Raw genomic sequence first — 22,195 nt, 5'->3', positions numbered from 1 at the left:
ACAGAAGATAACAGTTTCATTGATTCACCTTCCTTTACTGATCTTGTATGCATTCAAGATCAGAAATCAAACTCCCTTTCTGCAAACAATTCAACTTCACAGGATGATATGTCAATCTCCAGTACTCAGCTCCAATTACAGGAACTTCTACGTCAAGCAAAGCAGTCTGAGACAGAGAAGCGACCCTGCTATAAACCAAATAAAAAAGTGAGAAACCAAGCAAAAAAGAAGCACACTGCAACAAGTTCATTTGGACGAAAACTCTTTGAGTTGGTTGTCTCACCATGCAGAGAATGTCATGCCCACCAGCCAACCACAAAAGATGATACCATGCAACACAAAAAGTTCAAGATCTAGTAATCAAAAATCTTCTTTCTGTTTTTTCAATCACAACTAAATTATCTTGTGATTCATTTTATCAAAGAGTTATTATTTGTAATGAGACTTTAACCAAGCTATTGTAGTTAGCATAAAATGAATGAAGCTCGCAGACAAGTTTCTTTCCCAAGTCCAGACACTTCAGCACTTACAGAAGAGTAAACGATCACTAAATTATTATAAAGCTCTACTACATCTCAGTCTATCATTTACCAACACAATCTGCAAAGAAGTCTAATATTTGTTTCACTGTTAACTAAGTCACATTGTTCAGTTTTTGGCAGTTTTTATTGGTCAAAAGTTAACAATTGCTCATACCTCAAGATATACTACCAACTTCAATTGTTGGACTTAAAATCGATTTTTTTATAAAGATGATGGTCATAGCTTCCATTCACTTGAAGGTTTTGATATTCTCTTCGTGTTCCTCTAGATATTACAGCAAACTTCAACCAAATAATACCATTCCTCACTGGTGAGGTATTTGTCTTCACCAGAGATAAGCAAACCATCTCATCAAACATATTTTATCACAATGCAACAATCCCACTGACCTAGACACATTAAAATATTGTGGAAAAATCGCCATGACCAACCAATTGATGTTAACTACAAAATCGTTGGGAAAGCTAGAGGCATATATCATCCATACAACAGGGAATCTCAAAACCAACCCTAGAAATCAGGACAACCCCAAAAAGACTGTAAACAAGAGCAAACATCACTTATGTTTGAAATTGCTGCATTATTGTCACTCAATTCCTGAACCATAAATTTAGAATAATGTAGGTTTAAAAATATCATAGAAAAACTACAAAGCTCATATTGATGTTTGGCCTTAAAGGACTTGGGCACTGTGCCGGCTTCTTGGCAACAAGTTGAGAAGTTTTAGCAACTTGAAAATCCCATTTGCCAAAATGGAATTTCAAAGATGCAAATTCACATCCAGGCTCATTCTGGGACTGATGCCTATGATGAATATCACAACACAAGATCCATTGTACACAAACTTTGGAAGCATAGATGAAATCTTTTTATCATTTCAGTTCAACAAGGAATCACAATAGTACAATGAACTTAAGTGACCAGGAAGGATATTTGCTAGAACGAGTACGAAACTGTACAAAAGACAAAAATGGGCTGGCATCTCAAGACTTTCCATATTTATCAACATATCCCTGCAATTAAAAGAGTTGCTGTCAGACGCCGTGAAATTGCATTCAAAATTTAGAAGCAAGGTCCTAGTATACATAATTCCTAAACCCAGGACACTCACCTCTATAAGCTTTGCAATTTTTGGCCGGGATGAAGAAAGATAATGCTTAACTGATTCCATTGTGGTTGGAATTTGGTGGGGCTGTAAGGCATGGAGAACCTTGTCAACTGCTCTTTTGACTATTCTGTTATGAGCATCCTTGGTGAGCTTACCCTCTCGCCAAGTTGGTTTCAATAATTCTTTAACAAAATCTACAAGACCCGAACGGAAATGCCTCATTGCTTTTGATTCCTTTTCCACATCCCCATTTGAATCCATTTCATTTTTTTGCCTCATTCTTTCCGCTCTCGAGTCCTTATTGAGTCTAGAACCATCCTTTTGATGTCTAATATCATGACTTTTATCAAGTTTTTTAAACTTTGATATATCTTTTACGCAAGTGGAAACAGAAGAGTCATCTTCTTTGCGCATGGTCACATTTTGCATATCAACAGAAGTCCCCACTGCCTCTTCTTCCCCTGTCTGGGAATCTTTTCCAGGTGTATGGCAATTCTTGTTCAACAAATTATCCTGGAATCCACCTTGAGAAGATACAGAACTTTTATCACCAACGCAGTCTGGGAGAACAGTCCTAGAGATAGAAACTTTAAGTGATGCGTCTCCTATCTTATATGAATCAAAGCTATCGCGAAGCGGGTCATACTGACTTCCTGGAGAAGATATAATTGTAGGATCAATAAAAAAGGATGGTCGAAAAGGTACAGATGGTTCCCAATCATTGGACGATATTTTTGTTTTATAATCAGCAGAGAGCAGTGGTTTTTCTGGTTCAGAACCAGAAAAGGGGGAAGAACTTTTAAGCAACAAAGACGATCTAGAAGTATGGCATTGTCTATCACACTCAAACAGCTTTTGAGCACCGAGAGGACTTGCATTCAAAGAGGAAGAATTAGAAGGCAGAAATGAAACATGGGATGGAAAATTGCCACCAGTTGGACCAGAAGTTATCAAGCTCGAATTCAAAGGATGACTCAGTGAAGAATAATTATTATGACACATGCTTGGAGAAGATCTATACTCAGGAAGTAAGCTGTTCCTGAACATAGGAGAACTGCCTCCACTTAACAATGATACATGGTTTCCATAATCATCAACAGACCAATTTTGTCTCAAACCCTCTCTTCCTACATCCTTAAATGATGAGATAAGCCCAACATCATTCCGGGTTGAAGCAAATCGCTGGGAAGAAGGATTATTTCCCAAAGAAATATTCTCTCTTTGCAGTGATGAAAATCTATGATTTTCCTGTAACTGAGGCATTCCTTTGCTTTCTCCCAGTTCTTGTGCCAGGATCCTTTCTGAAGATAAATCAGAAGACAGTGAAGGATTATTTCTAATAGAAGAAGTCAGTGGCTCAGGAAAACAAGGTAATAATGAACTATCAGTTAACAATTTTCAAACCTGACACAAGAAAAGATGCTAATCAGAAATGTTGTCTAGAGAAGGTTCTTGAAGACAAGACAAGAAGAAATATTATATACCTTCATCAGACTGAGCATCTGTTCTCACAGCTGCAGCAGCTGCATCTTCCTTAGGTTGTTGGCTAGTATTATTCGCATCATCTTTCAAATGAATAAACCTACATGAATTCCCTTTAATGCACCACCCTTTAGTAAAGAAGTCACAGATAACTGCTGGGCGTTTGTCTGCATCCTTAATCTCAGCACCAGGGGGCAAACTAGTAGTCCTTCCAGCAGGAGAGGCCGATCTGGAATACCTAATTGTTAGTAGGAATTGGTTCAGGAATTATCTTTGGAAAGTTGGAAAGGTTTACCACCACAAAGGAGACAATAAGCAGTGTAAGCTAACATTTCCCTACTTATGACACTGAAAAAAAATAGCAAACTAGTATCAACACACCTGGATGCCATCCTCGGCATATCATCTCCTGAATGCTTGTCCATTTGCTTATTTTCTTCCTCAGAAGGCCCTTTACCAAGGCAATCTCTTATCAGAGTGGCTGCAGCCACATTTTTTCTAGCAACACTAAAAGGACTGGTGGTCTCAGCATCCATAATCTTAGTTTCACAAAAACGAGCTTCACAATCAGTATGCATTTCATAATCTTCTGGGGTTTTCACTTTTTGAACAGCTCCTATATCTTTCTTAGATATCTCAGATTCTTGACTCCTATTGTCCTTATCCAAAGCCAAATATTTCCCTGATTTTGGATGCTTAGATCCCTCACAGGTCTCATATGACCCCTCTTTTCGTCTTTTGAATGGCTTATTTGGAGAATATGAAATTCTGGAATTGCCTTTACTCTCTTCTACAGCAGGGACATCAGATGGTAGCCTCAACCTAGATTTTTCTTGAGACAAACCTGATCCCAAGTGGCTGCTATGCCCCTCTGACTCCATTTCTTTACTAAGATCTACATAGAAAAAACATAAATCAAGAAATGAAAAAAAGCGATGATCCTCTCTTGGAAATGTTTGCAGCCAACACACTACTACATCAGGTCTTAAAAATGACTCTCAGAAGAGTATAAAATAGAACTCAACACTTGGTTATCAAGCCAAGTGGTCATTGAGTAAAAAATATGTATGTGAACCCATGTCAACCACATAATTGCAGAATCGCACAGTCAAAGAAAAGGTAAAACAATCTACCTTATTCCAATAATACTATTAGAGCTTAAATTGGGCATGTAACCTCGGCTTAACACTGGAGTCTTGTGTTGAACCTCCCCATTGCACAAAAATGTCAAAAAGTTGAGTTTATAATTTGTCGTTATGTTTATGATTAGGGGGGTGTGCTCAATCTACATTGCACATAAAGAGGTCAGTTAATGCTTGACCACTTGCAAATGTTAACTTAATTGTTAAGCATAAGCCTCACAAGAGAAAATGTAAACTTGCTAGTACACCTTTGGATTGAAACTGGAAGCGGAAAGGTAATGATAAGGACCCTCCAGTGGACGATGGAAGATACTAGAGATTGGTAGGGAGATTGATCAATCTATCTCACACTCGTCCCATCCCTGCCTACGTTGTAAGTGTGTTAAGTTAGTTTATGCACTCACCTACTCAGGCACATCTCAATGCAACCCTACATATTTTGGGATACCTACAAGGAACACCTGAAAAAGGATTGCTATTTCGGAAGACTGAGGATAGAGATATAGTTGGCTTCATTGATGCAGATTATGCCATATCTCAAAATGACATTAGGTACACATCAGGTTTTTGTACAAAATTGTGGGGTAACTTGGTGAGTTAAAGGAGCAAAAAATTTGTCAGTAGTTGCCAAATAATGTTGAGGTTGAATATGGTGCATTTGCTTAGGGAGTTGATTTGGGTCAAATAAACTCTTGAGGATTTATAGTTGCTTGTGACTAGCCCAACTATTTTCTATACTAGTTGCTATCAATATTGTTCACAACCTAGTTCAACATTATAGGATGAAGCATGTAAAAATAGACCAAAACTTCATTCAAGGAGAAACTGAAGAAGGAGAAATCAATCTAGTGTACATTCCATCCACACAACAAGAACCAGACATTTTAACCAAAGTCATGCTAAAGTTAGACTTTGAATCATTAATAAGCAAGTTGAGAATGACTGACATTTATTCACCAGCTTGAGGAGAAGCATTGGAAAGCAGATCAAGTATTCATTAAGAAGTCCACTGTTGACTAATTTGGTTTGATTGGAGAACCTTTTTGGGATTGTATTGATTGTCTTTTATTGTGTTTTTCCTTTCTTGGTTCGTTTTGCTCTGCGTACAGATTCTTACTAGTTTTAGGTCTTGAATTCTTTGTATAAATTTCCCATTTGTATGCATAATGAAAAGAGTGTGACTCAATTCATTCAAACATAATCACTTGTTTCTATTAGCCTCATTCATTGTTAATCGACAGGATCATCACATAACATTCTTCTACTTAAACAAAACACAAGAACACTTCCCAAAATACCATCTAAAACTCAATATTTAACCACAGATTCCAGTTTATTAATCATAATTGTACCATTCTGGAAGTGGCACGTTGGTTTCAAGACAGTCTGAGTAGCTAGGTGACTACCAAACATTCTCCCTGAATATCATCTAAACCTCCATCAGCAACTAGAGCAAAGATTGTACAACACTAACAACCTATTTCAGTTTGCAGTTTGCAAAAACTAGGATTCAATCAAAAAATTTGGGTTATATTAATTGTATTTTTTATATTATAAATTATTAGATACATAATCAGGAAAAAAAACTACCAGAAAACAGTTGGCTCATAGCTCCAAATACATTTTTCTTTGCGAATTCGGGGATATTGATTAAAATAGCTACTTTTTTTGCCTTTTATATATATGTAACCACTCTTTTTTTTTTTCCTATTATACAAATATAGCTACTTTTTAAGTTGATTTTGCCTTAAAAAAATATATATATTATGAGATTTGGGATTTACTGGTTAAAAATAAATTGGTTGGCCAACCAATTTTTTAAAATAAATTGATTGACTGGGTGTTTGGCCGCCCAGTCAACCTTTCTTTCATATTTTTATCTCATTTCACTTCATATTTTAATTTTAATTGGGTGAGTGAGTAAGTTTTAGGTCTTGATTGAGTATGTTTATGTTTGGTTGGATGAGTACAAAACCTAAAAGTATTTTAGATATTTTATGTTTTAAGCTCTATATATATATATATATAAAAGGGGGAAAAAATAAGTTATTTTAATCAATATCTTGTGAATTCACCCATAAGATTTTTAAGGAAACACAAAAGCAACTTCCTTTTCTCCAGAATATGGATTGTTTTCAAAATCGTCTTGATAAACTTGTTCTTGAAAACTTACCCACCTAACATTTCGTTTTATCTGCAACAGTTTATCACTTGTTTTCTAAAACAATTAATTATATCAGAATAGTGAATATGCCCCCACGCCACAATCCCATTGCACCAGCAAAATGAACATAAACAAACACATATCCTTCACGGTATCAATATAACAAAATTAACATTTCAAAACATTCTAATATCCTAACATCAAACAAAGAAAAATTACAGCAACAAAACTATGCCTGCCTTAGCACATATATACCATTATTATGAAATCAACTAACATATTCATCAAATAACAGTAAAATTTACTAACCATTTGGTGAATCAGATGAATCATCAACCTCGTCTTCAACTTCCATCATCTCATCGTGGTCATTGACATCGGAGGGTCTGAGTGACGGCTGGATATCATCGGAGGATGCGGCGGATGATGTAGACATTTTTTTTTTTAAATCACCGTACGAACTGGTCTGTTAAATTACTCAGCCTAGGGAAGACGACATTGGCTTATAAACGTTGCTGTGCTTAGCGTTACTATTGCCTATTCGCTTGAGCCCTAGTACATTATCACCTATGGTACAAGGGCTGTTGTGTTGCAGTCGCATCAATTCGGCCCCTCGATTGGTGCTAAGCACACCTGAACTTTCTCTAACAACACCATGAAACCCTGAGGCTTTTGTTGGGCTCCATTAGTTGGGCCTCAATAGCTGCATTCTCACATACGCAACCCTTCTATTTTTTAAACGTCCGGCTGCAGAAAAGTCGAAAAATTGAGAAATCAAGTCAAACCATGCGGACAAGTCTATTTCACAAAAAGAATGTTTGTTTTACAAGTCGTTTAATCCCGTTCCTCAAACCGTTACACAAATAATACTGTCATTTTACTATTGTTTCGAAATAGTTGTTTTTTTCCCCAAATGTAATAAATAAAGAGAGAGAATCCAAAGATAATAAAGGTCTGTAATAAATCGAAAGCCCGTAGGGAGCTGCTCTTCTCAATTGGACAAAATTGGTGGTTCTTCTTTGCGGACTTTCCAACCCATTATTTCATCAGCAATTAAGGTCTGATAATATACTTTTTGTGTGGCCAAATAAAAAATAAAAAACCAGCCAAATAGAAGGTGTAACTTTTAATAGAGGGAAAAAAAGACTATTTCCCACCCAATTCTCAAACCTACATTCATGGGAATTGAAAAATCTCTATTTGCACCAATGGGCAAATTTCAGTTAATTTTTTCTGTTAAAATGAGGGGTAAAATAGTTATTTGACTGTTTATATTAAAAAGTTATAAAGTTTATTGCTCCATGTCCCCCAAGTTTTAGAATTAATATTTCACCTTTATTTAAAGTTTTTAAACTTTGAAAAGTAACATTTTCAACCTAGAGTTTCCACATTTTTTAAAACTCAACTGCCCCCTATATCTTTCAAAAATAATAATTTTACCCTCATTCTTCAACTTCTTCTTCCGACGTCGTCTCCGGCCTCCTCCTTCTCTTGGTGCGATGGCGGTGGTATGATGAAAAGATTTTCATCTCCTCGTTGCACAGTGTGACGAAGAGACAAAGATCTCTTCGTCACACGATGCGACGTGCGATGAAGAGACAAAGATCTGAAGAGGTCTCTCTTCGTCACTCCACCCAGACGATGAAGGACGACGTCGTCCTTTGTAACTCGTCGCGTCATCCAGACGTGACGATAAAGTGTCGTCCTTCGTTTGTTCTTTTAGTAGTCGGAGATGGGAGATCGGTGGAATGCGTCGGTCATTGGTGGTAGTCGAAGAAAGAAGCAAACCCTAGGGGTAAAATCTAAACTTTTCAAACTTTGAAGATAGGTTGAAGTGTTAGTTTTTAAAACTTAGAGGGGGAAAATGGTGAAATTTTAAAGTTTTAAAGTTTATAGTTAAAATAACAATTTTACCTTTATCCATAACTGAAAATTTGGACAACAGTTTGGTCATAAGTGAGAATAGGAGTTTTTCATTTTTTATGGGTGTAGGTTTGAGAATAGCCTAAAAGTTGGGTAAAAAATAGTCATTTTCCCTTTAATAAAGCAGCAATAATTACCAACTAAACCATGGCCCAAGACTTATTATAAACTTTTTTAAAGTGTGACATTAATAAAAAAATCACCAATAGATTGGGCCATGCAATAGACTTGCTACTTGCTTGCTCGCATCACATAGCTTGGCCAGCGTCCGCTTCCTTAATTTATGATCATTTCTGGCAGATGTTGATAAGAGTAAGTAGTTAGGTCCTTGGTTGGTGGAAAATATATTTTAGTTTTGGAAGTTTTATCTCGTCTTTGGAATATATATAAATTTTTATTTCCTAAAATAAAAAATTCATGTAAAATGTGTTTGACTCTCCAATTAACAAAACAGATTTTAAAGATTTTCATCAATTTTAAAAATAAAATTTGTTATATCGTTCAGCTAAATCATACAAATATTTGGGAAAATGTACAAACAGGGCTCATAAATGTATTTTTAATTAGAAATTATAGCAGGTTTTACAACTGTATTCAAACCGAGATGACTTGATTTTAGAAGTCAGTTTGATTTAATTCAAATTCATTCCATTCAAATTCAAATTAAAATATTTAATTTGTTTTTAAAATTTAATCAAACTTGAATTAAAAAATGTGTGGATTAATTTGATTTGAATTTATAATTTGAATCCATAATTTAGAGTCGTTATTTGAGTTTGTTTTGAATTTATACATCAAACAATTATTTAATATAATGATTCTAATTTGTAATTTATTTATAAAACAATATCATTTTACTATTGTTTGAGTAAAATTATGTAATTTTATCAATAAGACAGAATTTTAAAATACAAATCTAAATTAAAATAAATTATTTTTCATTTAAATTAAATTTAAACCTATTTTAATTTTTATTCAATAAACTGAAATTAAATACCGATCTATATTTTGTATGGAAAGACATTCGGACATATCAGTTGTATCTGCCCCTAGCAGGACGCATGATATTGTTATGGCCAAAAGACTATTTCCCACCCAAGGGATGCTGTAATGACAAGTTTCTACCCTTTAACTATGGAAACATCAAATACCTATTTATGACCGGTTAAATTTAACAAAACCCTAACGGTGGTAAATTTAATCTCATTTTCCCCCTAAAAGTTTAAAAACTAATATTTTTTCCCTAAGCTAAGTTTGAAAAGATCACATTTCCCCCCTAGGGTTTATTTTCAAACCCTTTCACTTTCTCCGACGCCATCGTTGGTCGTCTTCCCCTCCCGACGGTTTCTCTTTCACCGACGGCCTCCCTCAACTCCACCCCAACCCATCCAGCGCAGAGATATGTCGTCTAGGAAGAGAAATCATCTTCCCAGACAACAAAAACGAGATAGATCGATCTCGTCTTCGTCGTCTGGGAAGACGAGATCAATCAATCTCGTCTTCGTCATCTGGGAAGACGATCATCTTCCCAAATGAAAAAGAAGAACTTTGTCTTCCACGGTTTCTTCGACGTCAATCGGACGTCCAAATGGGAGGAAAAAGATTGTCAGAAAGAGAGGATGCTTCGGAAGGGAAAGGTCGTGGACAATGGAGCTGGAGATGTCGCCGAAGATTTTAAAACGAAACCCTAGGATGAAATTGTGATTTTTTAAAACTTAGGATGGGGGAAAATTTTAGTTTTTAAAGTTTAAGGGGGCAAAAATAGATTCTATTTTAGTTTATTTTTAATATTATAGAGAAAATGATGATTTTTCCTTTACCACCGTTAGAATTTTTTTAAATTTAACTAGTTATAGGTGGATGTTTGATGTTTTTATAGATAAAGAGTGGAAACTTGTTATTACAACATACCTTGGGTGGAAAATAGTCGTTTGGCCTATTGTTATTGGTCCGCAAATTCCCACTTTGGCCAACGCCACTTATTTCATTTGTCAGTTCCATTGACCCAATTTTGCTGTTGTATTGCGCAAGCGTAACTCGGCACAGAATGCTCTCCGAACATTGCGCACCAATCCATGCCCATTAAAAGTCAAAAGCAATGCCTAACTCATTGAACCCAACGACCGAGCCTAAAATCATCCTTAACCGTCTGATCAAAATCGAAAGCACTATAAGTTTTCAACGGCATTTACATAAATCAAAATTTATTTGAATTTTCCCGGTGAACTGTTCGCTGCTGTCGTCTACAGAGAAAGTATATATCTACGTGGAAATAGAATAAATTATAATCTCCTTTACAAAACAGTGTGACGCACATGAGCCGTCCGACTGAGTGTCTATGAACATTCATGAATCTGACAATTACATTAACACTTCTCTTTTCACGAGTCAACTAAACAATTCAAATAAAGTGAAATAAATTTATTAGAAAATGCAACAGTTTACCTGCACTCACGTCCCAGTATTAAGTCGTACTCTAGAAAGCAAAGCAGGAGCAAAGATGGATTGATAGAATGTGAATGAAGCTTTAGATATTGAAAATAATATATATAGAGAGCAAGAGAGCGAAAGAGTTCTTGAAGCTAAAATGCTAAGATTTTCTCTCATATGGCTTCTTGTTTTCTGTTCGGTTTTGGATTCTTCTTCATCTCGACCTGGTTAGTTTTACTCCAATGTATCTGTTTTTGTTAGGTTGATTTGAGATTCGAATTAGGTTTTTGTGAGTCAATTGACTTCACCATTTACTTGATTCACTGAAGAGTTGCTAACTGATAATTTGAGTGTTTTGTTTATGTGAATGAGCTGATGCTTTTGATTTTATTTTATTTTTTATATTCTTATTTTATCTTTTGCGATGGCGTTGTTTCTTTTCTTTTGCTCGGAAAACATGTAAGTAGTGTAATTAAGGTAGGAGATAGCAGAATTTCGAATTTAAACGTATTCAATTGTTTTGAACTTTTTAAATGTAGTGTTTGTTTGAATCAAATGAACGAGATAACTGCAGTTTGGATCTGTTTGGTTTGCTGATAAAATGTAATTTCAAAAGTTGATAAATATTACAGATAAAAGGAAAGAGAAGTAGCTCAATTCTGCTGAGCCTAAATACGACTATGTGGTCATTGATTTATTTGACCTGAACTTGTCATCCTTTAAAGCAAGAGAACGAACTAATGACCGAACATAAAACAGATATTTTAAAGATTAAGGTATTTCTTGTGTGTTCCTCCTTGCCAGCTAGCTTTATTTTTTAATCTTGAAGTCCATTTGACCAGACCTTTACAAGAAGTTGGGAGATCTTAATGATTTCTTGTCAACTTTGAGTGCTAAAATGAGAAAGAAAACATATGATTTTCTTAGATATGTACTTTTTTTTTTTTAATTGAACTCAGTTGCTACCAAAGTAAATTTTATGGAAGCCGGTATCTATGGCAACTGATGCATACAATTCTCATACTAGAGATTCTTCTTAGTTCAGCAAAATAAGTGAGGTATTACGCAATAGGTCATGGCCCCTTGGCATTGGTGTATCCAACACCCCTGCATGCCGTTTGCAAATGTAGGATGAATTAAGTCCTGCTCTCAAACTTATCTTAGCACGAACAACCAGGTGTTCCATCAGGCTAGTAGGCACCGCAGAGAGATTGTTCGTGCTAGGATCATCTCTATGAGGCACAGCTATGATGTCTCGCCACAATTTCGGGCTATATGACATTTGTTAAGCTAGTTCTATTTTGAGTTTTTTGTATTTTGGTTTTGCTTTGTTATCAGTTTGACATTTTAGTGTTTGTTTTGGTTTTGCGTATTGATATTACTTGGGGTTTGCCCCTCGTATTTTGTACTATATTTTTTCTTTTATAAAATCATTTAATTTCTCCAAAAAAAAAAAAACTATTTCTTCTTCATTCTTTCTGTCATGCTTATGAAATTTTTTTTTTTCTAATTACAGCGCCTTTTGCCATGCGTATAAGCTGTGGAGCCCGTCAACATGTCCATACTAAGCCTACAAATACACTTTGGTTTAAGGATTTTGCATACACAGGAGGCATACCTGCTAATGCGACACGTCCAAGTTTTATCACTCCTCCACTTGAAACACTTCGTTATTTTCCTCTATCTGAAGGTCCTGAAAATTGTTACATAATTAACAGAGTGCCAAAGGGACATTACAATGTGAGGATCTTCTTTGGATTGACTAAACTGCCAAATTTTGACACTGAACCTCTATTTGACATATCAGTTGAAGGCACCCAAATATATTCCTTGAAATCAGGTTGGAGTGGCCATGACGACCAAGCATTTGCTGAAGCCCTTGTGTTTCTTACAGATGGCACTGTCTCTATATGCTTCCACAGCACTGGTCATGGAGATCCTGCTATCCTTGCACTCGAAATTCTTCAAGTTGACAGTAAATCATATTACTTTGGTCCAGAGTGGGGTGAGGCGGTTATCCTCAGAACAGTCACAAGACTGAGTTGTGGTAATGGGCAGCCAAAGTTTGATGTAGATTACAGTGGTGATCATTGGGGTGGGGATAGATTTTGGAGTCCCCTTCAAACTTTCGGTCAGAGTTCTGATCAAATCTTGTCTACTGAAACTAGCATCAAACAGAGTGCAGAGGCCCCAAACTATTATCCACAAGCTCTTTATCAAACAGCTCTTGTTAGTGCTGATGGTCAACCAAATTTTGGTTATACAATGGATGTGGATCCCAACAAAAACTATTCAGTTTGGTTACACTTTGCAGAGATTGATGATTCAGTCAGGAGTGCGGGGAAAAGGGTATTTGACATCCTGATAAATGGTATTGTTGCATTTCAAGGTGTAGATGTTTTAAAAATGAGTGGGGGTCAGTATACAGCACTTGTGCTTAACACAACTGTTGCTATTAATGGGAGGAGTTTAACAATCACTCTGCAGCCTAAGGCAGGAAGTTCTGCAATAATCAATGCCATTGAGGTCCTTGAGGTTATAGCTGCTGAATCAGAAACTTTGCCAGAAGAAGGTATGATAAATATATGCATAAATTTAGTTATCTGTGAGAACATACATAGGTGAGCTTGCCTAAATGAGCCTTTTTACATGTCTTCGAGTTCATAGAATTATTACTGCTTAAGAGGTTAATGTCTTTTAATTAACTCGTAGGACTACAACTGTTTAGTGTTAAGTTCACAATTATTATTATTATTATATACATATATACATAGAGAGAGAGAGAGAGAGAGAGAGAGAGAGGAAAAATGGTATTTTCTTACCTTGCATCAACCGACGTTTAAATTATTAATAGAAATGTCTACCGTTTTGATTATAATAATCAAAACAAACACTAGTTCCAGTCTCCAGTGTGTCTCTGAGGATTTAGCTGTTATTCTTTTTTATTTTAATAGCCACCAAAAACAATCTTGAGAGTATAAACCAAAAAAAGAAGGAAAGACAAATATGGGCTAGCCATGAGGGTGAAAAATCATCACAAAGTTTAAATTCACTAATAATGTTACTCTGACAAAAGTTTTCAGGCAACATTAAAAGTTATATTAGCAGGATTAAATCTCAGTTTAACTTGTTTCATCCTTCAGTCATTCACTTTTTACCCGCTTCTCCTTTGTTTTATCTCGTTCTTTTCCTCCCACAGTGACAAAATTATTAACTGAAGAAATACTATTTAAATTATGTTCCTAATTGCTACTTTCTGTAGACTTGGATAATAGGGAATTTGAGCATCAATATAAGAAATTAGATTATTTCGTTGGAAGGAACCAATTTAAGTAGGCAGAGAACTGTTATGATGAACAGGATGATACTTTTTGTATTTTTTAATTCACAATTACCTTTGTTTTCTTACTGTTAAGCCTGCATTCCACATTTCTTTGTGATGGATCATACATTATTAAATTTTTTAATATCTTGAAATTTGTCTGGATGAACCCAGCATCAAGAGTTTGGTATATAATTTAGTTACAAACATCTTTAATTTGTAGTGTCATGCATGTTTCAGTGGTTCTGACATGGTTTTGTTTTATGGCTGAACAATATTTTTTAAGAATTGGAATATTTGTGTACTGCTTCTGATTTGTTCATCCTTTATTCTAGTAAAAGCTTTACAGATAATGAAGAATTCGCTGGGGCTACCTCATAGGCTGGGTTGGAATGGTGACCCTTGTGTTCCCCAGCAACATCCATGGAGTGGAGCAGATTGTCAATTTGACAAAACTAGCAACAAATGGGTTATCGATGGACTGTAAGAGCTTTGATTGAATGTCTGCCTTATATTTGTTATATTTTCTTTCATTTTTCATTGTTTGAGATCCTCTGCTGCCTTGCTGGTTATCTCATGATTTCTGTTTACTTTTTATTGCTACCCTTTTGATTTTGCCTCCTACTTAAGTATTATTGGTTATTTATAAAGATTTAGACTTCTATCACTGCTTACAAAAATATTGTTTTTTGCTCTACTGAAAAAAGTTTGACAAGTTTGCCATATTGGAAGTTGTAACTTGACCAAAACATAAGTGCCATCTCATGATTTCTGTTACTTTTTATAACTGTTCCTTCGAATTTGCCTCCTATCTACATGCAGTTTTAATTTTGTTAGTTTTTAGATGAGGTGTTGAAGAATTGGGATTTCTTTAGTTGTTGTGGGGCCGAATAGAGACCTTAGTTTCATTTCCAATGGTTTTGACAAGTTTAGGGATATATCAAATGGCCCCTTGTTAATTGTTCTGTAGCAATTCATATTTTATTTTAGCAGAAACTGACCAAATGGTTTTAGCGACAGAATATGGTTTACAAAATGGTTATATGTTTTGTCAAATTTTATTCAATGAGAAGTAATGTGTAAATTCTAAAACCAAAGTCTGCAAATTAATGAAAATAATTTCAATACAAAAAAATTGTAGATTTAGACACAAGTTTCACTCGCTATTCACTGTCACTATCATCACTGTCAAACCCTATGTACTCTTTCAATAACCCTTTTCTCTTAATTTTTACTTTGTCATATTGTTCTTTTCATAATGAAGATAGAATGAATTCTCTCATAAAAGCTTTTATCCAGGAATCAATTTTATTTGTTGAGACTATAGGGGAGGAAGCTGCCATGAAAAAATTAAAGATGAAAAAAATCATGGCGGCCTAAACCCTGTGCATATACTGAATTTTGTTTTGTCTTGATCTGGAATCATTCAATTTTGGTATCTCTAAGAGAATTTACCATTGCTAGAAATTTTGAACTTTTGGTGTCTTCAATCACTTAAAAGTATATTTTGGATGATTATTGCTTTTTCTTTTGAAGTCTTCAATCGCTTACAAGTATATCTTAGGTGATTAATGTTTTTGCTTCTTCTTGCTCAGTGGTCTTGACAACCAAGGTCTGAGGGGTTTCTTGCCAAATGATATATCCCAATTGCGTCATCTACAAAGCATGTAAGTGTGTAGCCCGTGCGCTCCACTTTGTAATACAAAATTGTGTTATTGGTAGCTTCTGTGTGTTAAAATATACGTTCATAACTTTGATCAGAACCTTGAGAAAATGATGACATTGATAGAATAAAATGGTTTGAATTTATTGTTTCTGTGCACCAGCTCTCATATTACTGCTTATTCTTCAATACTACTGTAAGTTCACATATGTAAGCTTGGGTATCTGCAGAAATTTGAGTGGAAACAGCATTCATGGAGCTATTCCATCCACACTTGGAACAATAGCCAGCTTAGAAGTGCTGTAAGTGTGTCCTGAAGTCTCGTTCTCTCTTCATTGATTAGGTTTCATTTTCAGTACTATTTATCTAACTATTAACAATTGATTTTATCCAAATTTCAGGGACCTCTCATACAATTTCTTAAATGGATCAATTCCTGAAAGCCTTGGAAAGCTGACATCATTACGTAGATTGTAAGAGTTGTTAAGCTAACCAATAAAACTATATGTACTAACAATAAGTATTGAGTTGTGTACTAACGATGATGTGTCACAATTTAATTGGATGATTTTGAATTAGAGATATGATAACAACTATTCATATGATGACATGTCATCATTAGTACACAAATTAGTACTCTTATGTTAGTGTTCATAGTCATACTCTAAGCTAACACATGAATCTTATGATACAATAGTTTTCTAATTGAAGTTGGTCTTGATGCAGGAACCTCAATAGCAACTCTCTTTCTGGGAGAGTTCCAGCTACATTAGGAGGAAGCCTTTTGCATCATAGAGCTAGCTTCAAGTATGTTCTTACTATTATATCTAGCATGTTATATATGTAATATAGGTTTGCAAACTTGAACTTGCCTCATTTTATTGAGAATTATGTGTTTGTTATCAAGGCAATGAAATACTAATCTAGGATATTTGCAGCTTTACTGATAATGCAGGTCTATGTGGTATACCTGGGTTACCTACATGTGGGCCCCACCTTTCCACCGGTGCAAAGATTGGCATCGGATTTGGTGTTCTCATCATTATCTTTCTACTTGTTATCTGTTCAGTGATTTGGTGGAAAAGGCGGCAAAACGTTAAACGAGCACAGCAAATTGCTGGTAAGATATTCATGACAAACATTTATATGAGAATATAATTAGTTTTAGAACTTCTAATTCCCACAAGCTTCTCAAGTGTGTTTTACGTTATATGTATAACAGAGATAGTAATCTTAATTAAGAACCCATACCTCTGTTCTTAACCATGAAAATTGTCTCAGACCTCGCAACAGAGGTGTACAAATGCACAAGCATAATTATAGGTCTGAGGTTTTTCTTTGAGGCAATTTATGACTCCTTCAACCTTTTTCTTTTCTGCAGCAAGAGGTGCTCCTTATGCAAAAGCAAGGACCCACCTATCACATGATATTCAGTTGGCAAGGCATCATTATCACCATGGTGCTCGACATGCTTCAGAGAATGGACCTAGTTTGCTATCGTGAATTCAGATTGACAATAACTGACCTGAAGTGCTCTTTATTTAAAGTCCGCTTATGTTCTGATTCCTGGATTCTGATATGCTTCACAACAACTATATAAAAAACCACTAGTAGATTTAGTTCTGGCACACAACTTGTGGGACTGCTTGATGTTCCAGTAAAAAATCTGTTCAGTTAATAGTATGAAACCAAAAGAAACACCTTTAAGAGGTCAGATCTCCCCTTGGTGGGGCACCAATTCTGAAAAGTGAGTTATCTTGTACATTGCTTCAATTCTTTTGTTCATTTAGGCAGAATGAAGTTGCTACACTTTGAAGAAACTATGAATATAGTACTTCCTGGTTTGACTTATTGTTCTTCATTGAGGTGTTTGAAAGGGCTTTTTGTTCCTGCCTCCATAACTCAGAAAAAGTGATACAAGGTAAAAAAATTTTGCCTTCCTAGCTCTCCTACTGCTTTTTTGTTGTTTTATTGGCACTTGTGTCTTCAGTTAGGCTCCTAACTCTATAAAAGTGTAGATGTAATCCTACATCATGGACGTACCTTGCTGTTTTGTTCCGTATATATGTTCCTTCTCTATGTTTGCATTGTTTTCACTCAATCCTGTATTGAGATACCTTTTAGCATATAGTCTACCTGCAGTGTGAAGTGATGTGGGAAAATGTTTTGCAGTAATTACAAATTTATTTTACCTAGTTCTATCTATTGATATTTCAGATACAATTACAAGATTATTTTACCTAGTTCTATAGTTGGTTTATGTTGTGTTGATAGGGCATTTCTAACCTAGAATGTTGATCAGGTTGTTGATTACCTAGCAATTTGGTATAAAACTAAAGAAATTTTATTCATTCTTTCATGGAAGGTATAGATGTGTCCCACCTCTCACAAAAAATGAATTATAGTACAAGATTTGAAGATAGACCGGTTGTGGATGTAACTTAATGAAAAGCATTTCATAATAGTCTCACTGCAATGTCAAAATAATAGGATTGTATTCGATCCAAGTTACTTGAGTTTAAATTATAATTCTAATCAAACAAGTATAGTTTAAGTTATTTTATAAATGAGTAGAGTTTGAATTAATACAAAAATTTGAGTTTAAATTTGGTTTGAATTGAATCTAAAATTAAATTGTTGTCAAATTAAATTTAAGTTTTAATTTGTTAACTCCAAATTGAGCTTTGGATTGGATTGAATCTGACCGTAGTATAGTATATTTAGATGTCATGAATTATTGGGCAATAGTAGGTTCAGTAGCAATTATTACGTGGAAGGGTCCAAACAAAAGCCCATAAGATATAACATAACTAAACAGAATAGGAAAGACGAACGGCTAGGTTACTAGGCCAACAAATGGGTATAAAACTAGTGATAAGATCAATCGAGTCAGATTTTTTGGCCGAAAGCTTAAACCACTCATTCAAAACATTATCATTACTCAATAAACTGTTTTTCCGAACAGACTGCACTCTACCTCGTGGCATGAAGCAGTGAAAACTGTGAAAACAAGAATCTATAATTTAACACTTCTGATTCCTGAGCAAAGCAGTTTGTGTCAGAAAAAGAAAACAAAATAATAAATACAAGCAAGTGGGTGTCACATAATACATCGATCGAATACAATAATTTAGCATGAAAAAAAGGCAATACCCTACTCTAGCAGGAGTGAGTTTGGTTTTCAGCCAGCATACATAAGGGAAAGAAAACCCGAGCTCCAGGGCATCAACCATTGAGCCACAGGCCCAAATAAATTACACCAAGACGTTAATACAAAATCCCACATGCCCAAACGAACGTGCCATGATGTAAGCAATTAAAAAAAATCCAAAATCATGAAAAAAAAAAAAAAAACCTTCACGTGATAATGTGTCAGTGACTGGCAGCGAGTCTTCTTCGGTCATTCCAATACATCACCCACGACAATAACAAACCGTACAGTTTCACTTTAACCCCCTAACATGGACCATTTACATTCACGTCCCCCAAAGCCGAGTCAAACACGCCAAATTCCCCACGCCCATTTTTTTAACCCACCTTAAACCCAACCCGGTCCTGTCTCCTGCAACTCAGACACCTCCAATTTACGCTCCACGTGGGGTCTCTGTAGCCTTCATCAGCTATCCTCCATTCACTATCCGACACGCCACCCTCTGCTATCTGATCACTTAATCTTACATCTACTCTCCCTTTTATTATTTTATTATAAAATGTTAATAATGAGGCAGGCGCCGCTGCGCAACACCGTACTAGGAGCATAGGGCTGACGTCATCACCGGCGGAGAGAGTAGTCACATGACACAGTACGTCTCCTGCTCTTACGTCTAATCAGGCGGCGGCTGTTTGCCTTGTAGTTTTTTTTTTTTTATTGTAGGTCCCACTGGCTTTTGTTTCTCAACTTCTCGTTTGAATGTCATCAAGAAATCATTTCCGTTGTTTTTGATTATAAAGAATCAAAGAGCCGAGAATGAGTTGAGCGTTCTTTTTATTAAGGTCATGCCGTCTAACCGACGATTACGGGTGACTTAGTGGGTCCCTCTCACTTTTTACACAAACACAACAATAATACAACACAGCGTCACAGCCCCCATCTCTTTTTGCCTTTATTGTTCTCTCAGAACTCAACAGACACATAAACGCACTCTCAAAAGCCAGTTGCTTTCTCTTTGTTTCTGTTATTTCTCAATGGCGTCTTCTCGTGAGGGACACTACAGAGGAGTTCGGAAGAGGCCGTGGGGAAGATACGCCGCTGAGATACGTGACCCGTGGAAGAAGACTAGGGTTTGGCTGGGTACATTTGACACACCGGAAGAAGCTGCACTCGCATACGACGGTGCAGCTAGGTCCCTCCGTGGAGCCAAAGCCAAGACGAACTTCCCCGGTCCCGTCACTGGTGGTCTTCCACTCGATCTCAACCTTCCATCTGACATTAATAACAATCATCGTCACAATCATCATCATCACCCTTGGATCACTCCTTCGACTTCTTACCATCACAATCATCATCAGCAGCAACGCTTAGCTTTTGGTGAGTTTTTACAAACTGGGGTGATTAAAGAAATAAACTTCGATGAACAGACATCAGCCTCTGTTAAAAACGACGCTGCCGTTACTAGTGGCACACCAGTTCCTGAAAACGGCTCTATGGCGTCTTTCTTAGGGATCGTGAGACGTGGGTTGCCTATCGATTTGAATGAGCCTCCACCGTTGTGGCTTTGAGCTAGGCTTCCTGCTTAGGCATTTTACGGCGTTGCTTTTTTCACTTCACTCTATCCTTTTTAATGACGACCACCTGTTACTTCTAGCCATCACCGTTTTTCATTTATTAAATTTGTACTGTTTTCCTTATCATTATTATTGGAGAAATTAACAAGAAAAAAGGAAAGAAAAAAAAAGATCAGAATTACTAGACATCTCAGAGCTCATGTTTATATATATGCTTTTGCTTTCTGTTTCTATGAAACACTTTTTTCCTTCATTTTTCTGCTTTGGTGTTTTGATCTTAGCCGGTGAAATGTAATCGACCGGTGATTCTATGGCTTTTAATTTTTCCGACAGATTTTGATTCCTTTGACCCACTGTCCTGATATTGAATTATGCTATGGATTTGCCAAACAAAGGTCAAAAACATAAGCATTCTGAAATTTTAAGGTAGAAAAGCGTCGTTTCACGCGCCAATTTGTCACGCGCCGGTCTGTTGGCCGTATGTACTGTCGTAAAAGTAGTCTTTCTTATAGGACAATGCGATGTAAGCGTGTGTCTGTAGCCTTCCTTTTTAAGTTTTATAGTCCAGAGATCTGGTTCTGATAAAATTGTCAGCGTACGAATTCCTCTCTCTGTAGACCCACTCTCGCTTTTAGCTCGTGCGATTGTATTCTTAAATGACCAAATTAACCTTATCATGTTAATCCTCTTAAAACAAGCGACAAGAATATTTTGGAAAAAGTTATTAGTTTATAATTTTTTTATAATATATTAAAGATATTATTTTTATTAATCACTTTAAATTAATATGCATTATAAAAAAACTATGAAAATGAACAAATTATTATTTAATATAATGATATTTTATATTTAATTTAAATTATTTAATTATCTAACTAACGCAAATAATTTTATTAAGTGGATAAACCTGAGAGGTGTGAAGGAAGATGAGTGAGCGGCGCGTAGTTGACGTTTGATTAGGCGGCAAAGGATTGCTTCCGCCTCTCAATTTAATTCTGCTTTCGTGGAAGATGATTTAACTCTATAAAAATAATAATAATAATAACTTACGATCATAGATTTTTTTCCTTTCACTTTGGCACCCTCTGCGGACTGTGCGTTGACTCTCACTTTCTACATCTACAGCGACCAAAAAAAAAGTACTGAATTCGTTATAAATCCCGCAACGACACGTAATACATATAAATAAAAATATATATATTATAAAATATATTAAATTAATATAATATAATATTATATATATATCAAATAATATAATTTTTTAAATTTAAAATATGTTAATTAAAATTTTATTTTTTGAAAATCTTATCTTATGATATTTAATAAATGATATAAAAAAAATTAAAATTTTAATATACGATACGATACGATATATAATTTAACTAGTATGATAATTCATTGTTAGAGAAATATTGGTTGTATTAGATTACATTTACGTGATTATTTTGGCCTAACTTAACATGTACAATTTTTTATTATTTTTTTCTTGCCCAAAAAGAATAAATTAATTATAATGCATATCATATGACTTGAATTTCACAAATACATGGTAAGTCAATTCTTGATCCTACCATTTTCCATGTGGTTCTTATGGCAAAAATAGGCCTCCTTTTAGGAAATAAGAAAAGTCCAACAAATATTGGCAGCTACTAGAGTTAATGTCCCACTCTTCTTCTTTTAATGGATGGTAACA

At 35.4% G+C, this 22,195-nt stretch overlaps 3 protein-coding genes across 4 annotated transcripts; 2 read left to right on the top strand and 1 right to left on the bottom strand.

Annotated features, from left to right (window-relative positions):
• Window positions 1-1,078: 1,078 nt before the first annotated feature.
• Window positions 1,079-7,092, bottom strand: LOC123219300 (protein FRIGIDA-ESSENTIAL 1). 2 transcript variants are annotated; one of them, XM_044641164.1, is made up of 5 exons: window positions 6,749-7,092; window positions 3,515-4,028; window positions 3,136-3,371; window positions 1,655-2,952; window positions 1,079-1,556 (listed from the first exon to the last, which is right to left on the bottom strand). In XM_044641164.1, exons 1-5 carry the CDS (start codon window positions 6,873-6,875, stop codon window positions 1,527-1,529), a joined length of 2,205 nt encoding a protein of 734 aa, XP_044497099.1. In that variant the 5' UTR covers window positions 6,876-7,092; the 3' UTR covers window positions 1,079-1,526. The 2 variants fall into 2 exon arrangements, with proteins under 2 accessions (XP_044497099.1, XP_044497100.1); XM_044641165.1 differs by having other exon boundaries at window positions 3,136-3,362; window positions 6,749-7,091.
• Window positions 7,093-10,814: 3,722 nt separating this feature from the next.
• LOC123218375 (receptor-like protein 4) lies at window positions 10,815-17,819 on the top strand. The gene is made up of 9 exons (XM_044639823.1): window positions 10,815-11,019; window positions 12,309-13,364; window positions 14,450-14,597; window positions 15,710-15,781; window positions 16,008-16,079; window positions 16,179-16,250; window positions 16,504-16,584; window positions 16,716-16,897; window positions 17,159-17,819. The coding sequence occupies exons 1-9, from the start codon at window positions 10,950-10,952 to the stop codon at window positions 17,278-17,280; spliced, it is 1,875 nt and encodes a 624-aa protein (XP_044495758.1). The 5' UTR covers window positions 10,815-10,949; the 3' UTR covers window positions 17,281-17,819.
• Window positions 17,820-19,565: 1,746 nt separating this feature from the next.
• On the top strand, window positions 19,566-20,688 carry LOC123218252 (ethylene-responsive transcription factor 12). The gene has a single exon (XM_044639556.1). The coding sequence runs from the start codon at window positions 19,963-19,965 to the stop codon at window positions 20,494-20,496; it is 534 nt and encodes a 177-aa protein (XP_044495491.1). The 5' UTR covers window positions 19,566-19,962; the 3' UTR covers window positions 20,497-20,688.
• The last annotated feature ends 1,507 nt before the right edge of the window (window positions 20,689-22,195 follow it).

This window comes from Mangifera indica, chromosome 6 (assembly GCF_011075055.1).
Source record: "Mangifera indica cultivar Alphonso chromosome 6, CATAS_Mindica_2.1, whole genome shotgun sequence".
Classification (NCBI taxonomy): domain Eukaryota; kingdom Viridiplantae; phylum Streptophyta; class Magnoliopsida; order Sapindales; family Anacardiaceae; genus Mangifera; species Mangifera indica.
Note: the sequence above shows the minus strand (reverse complement) of the source record. Positions and strands in the feature narration are given on the sequence as shown.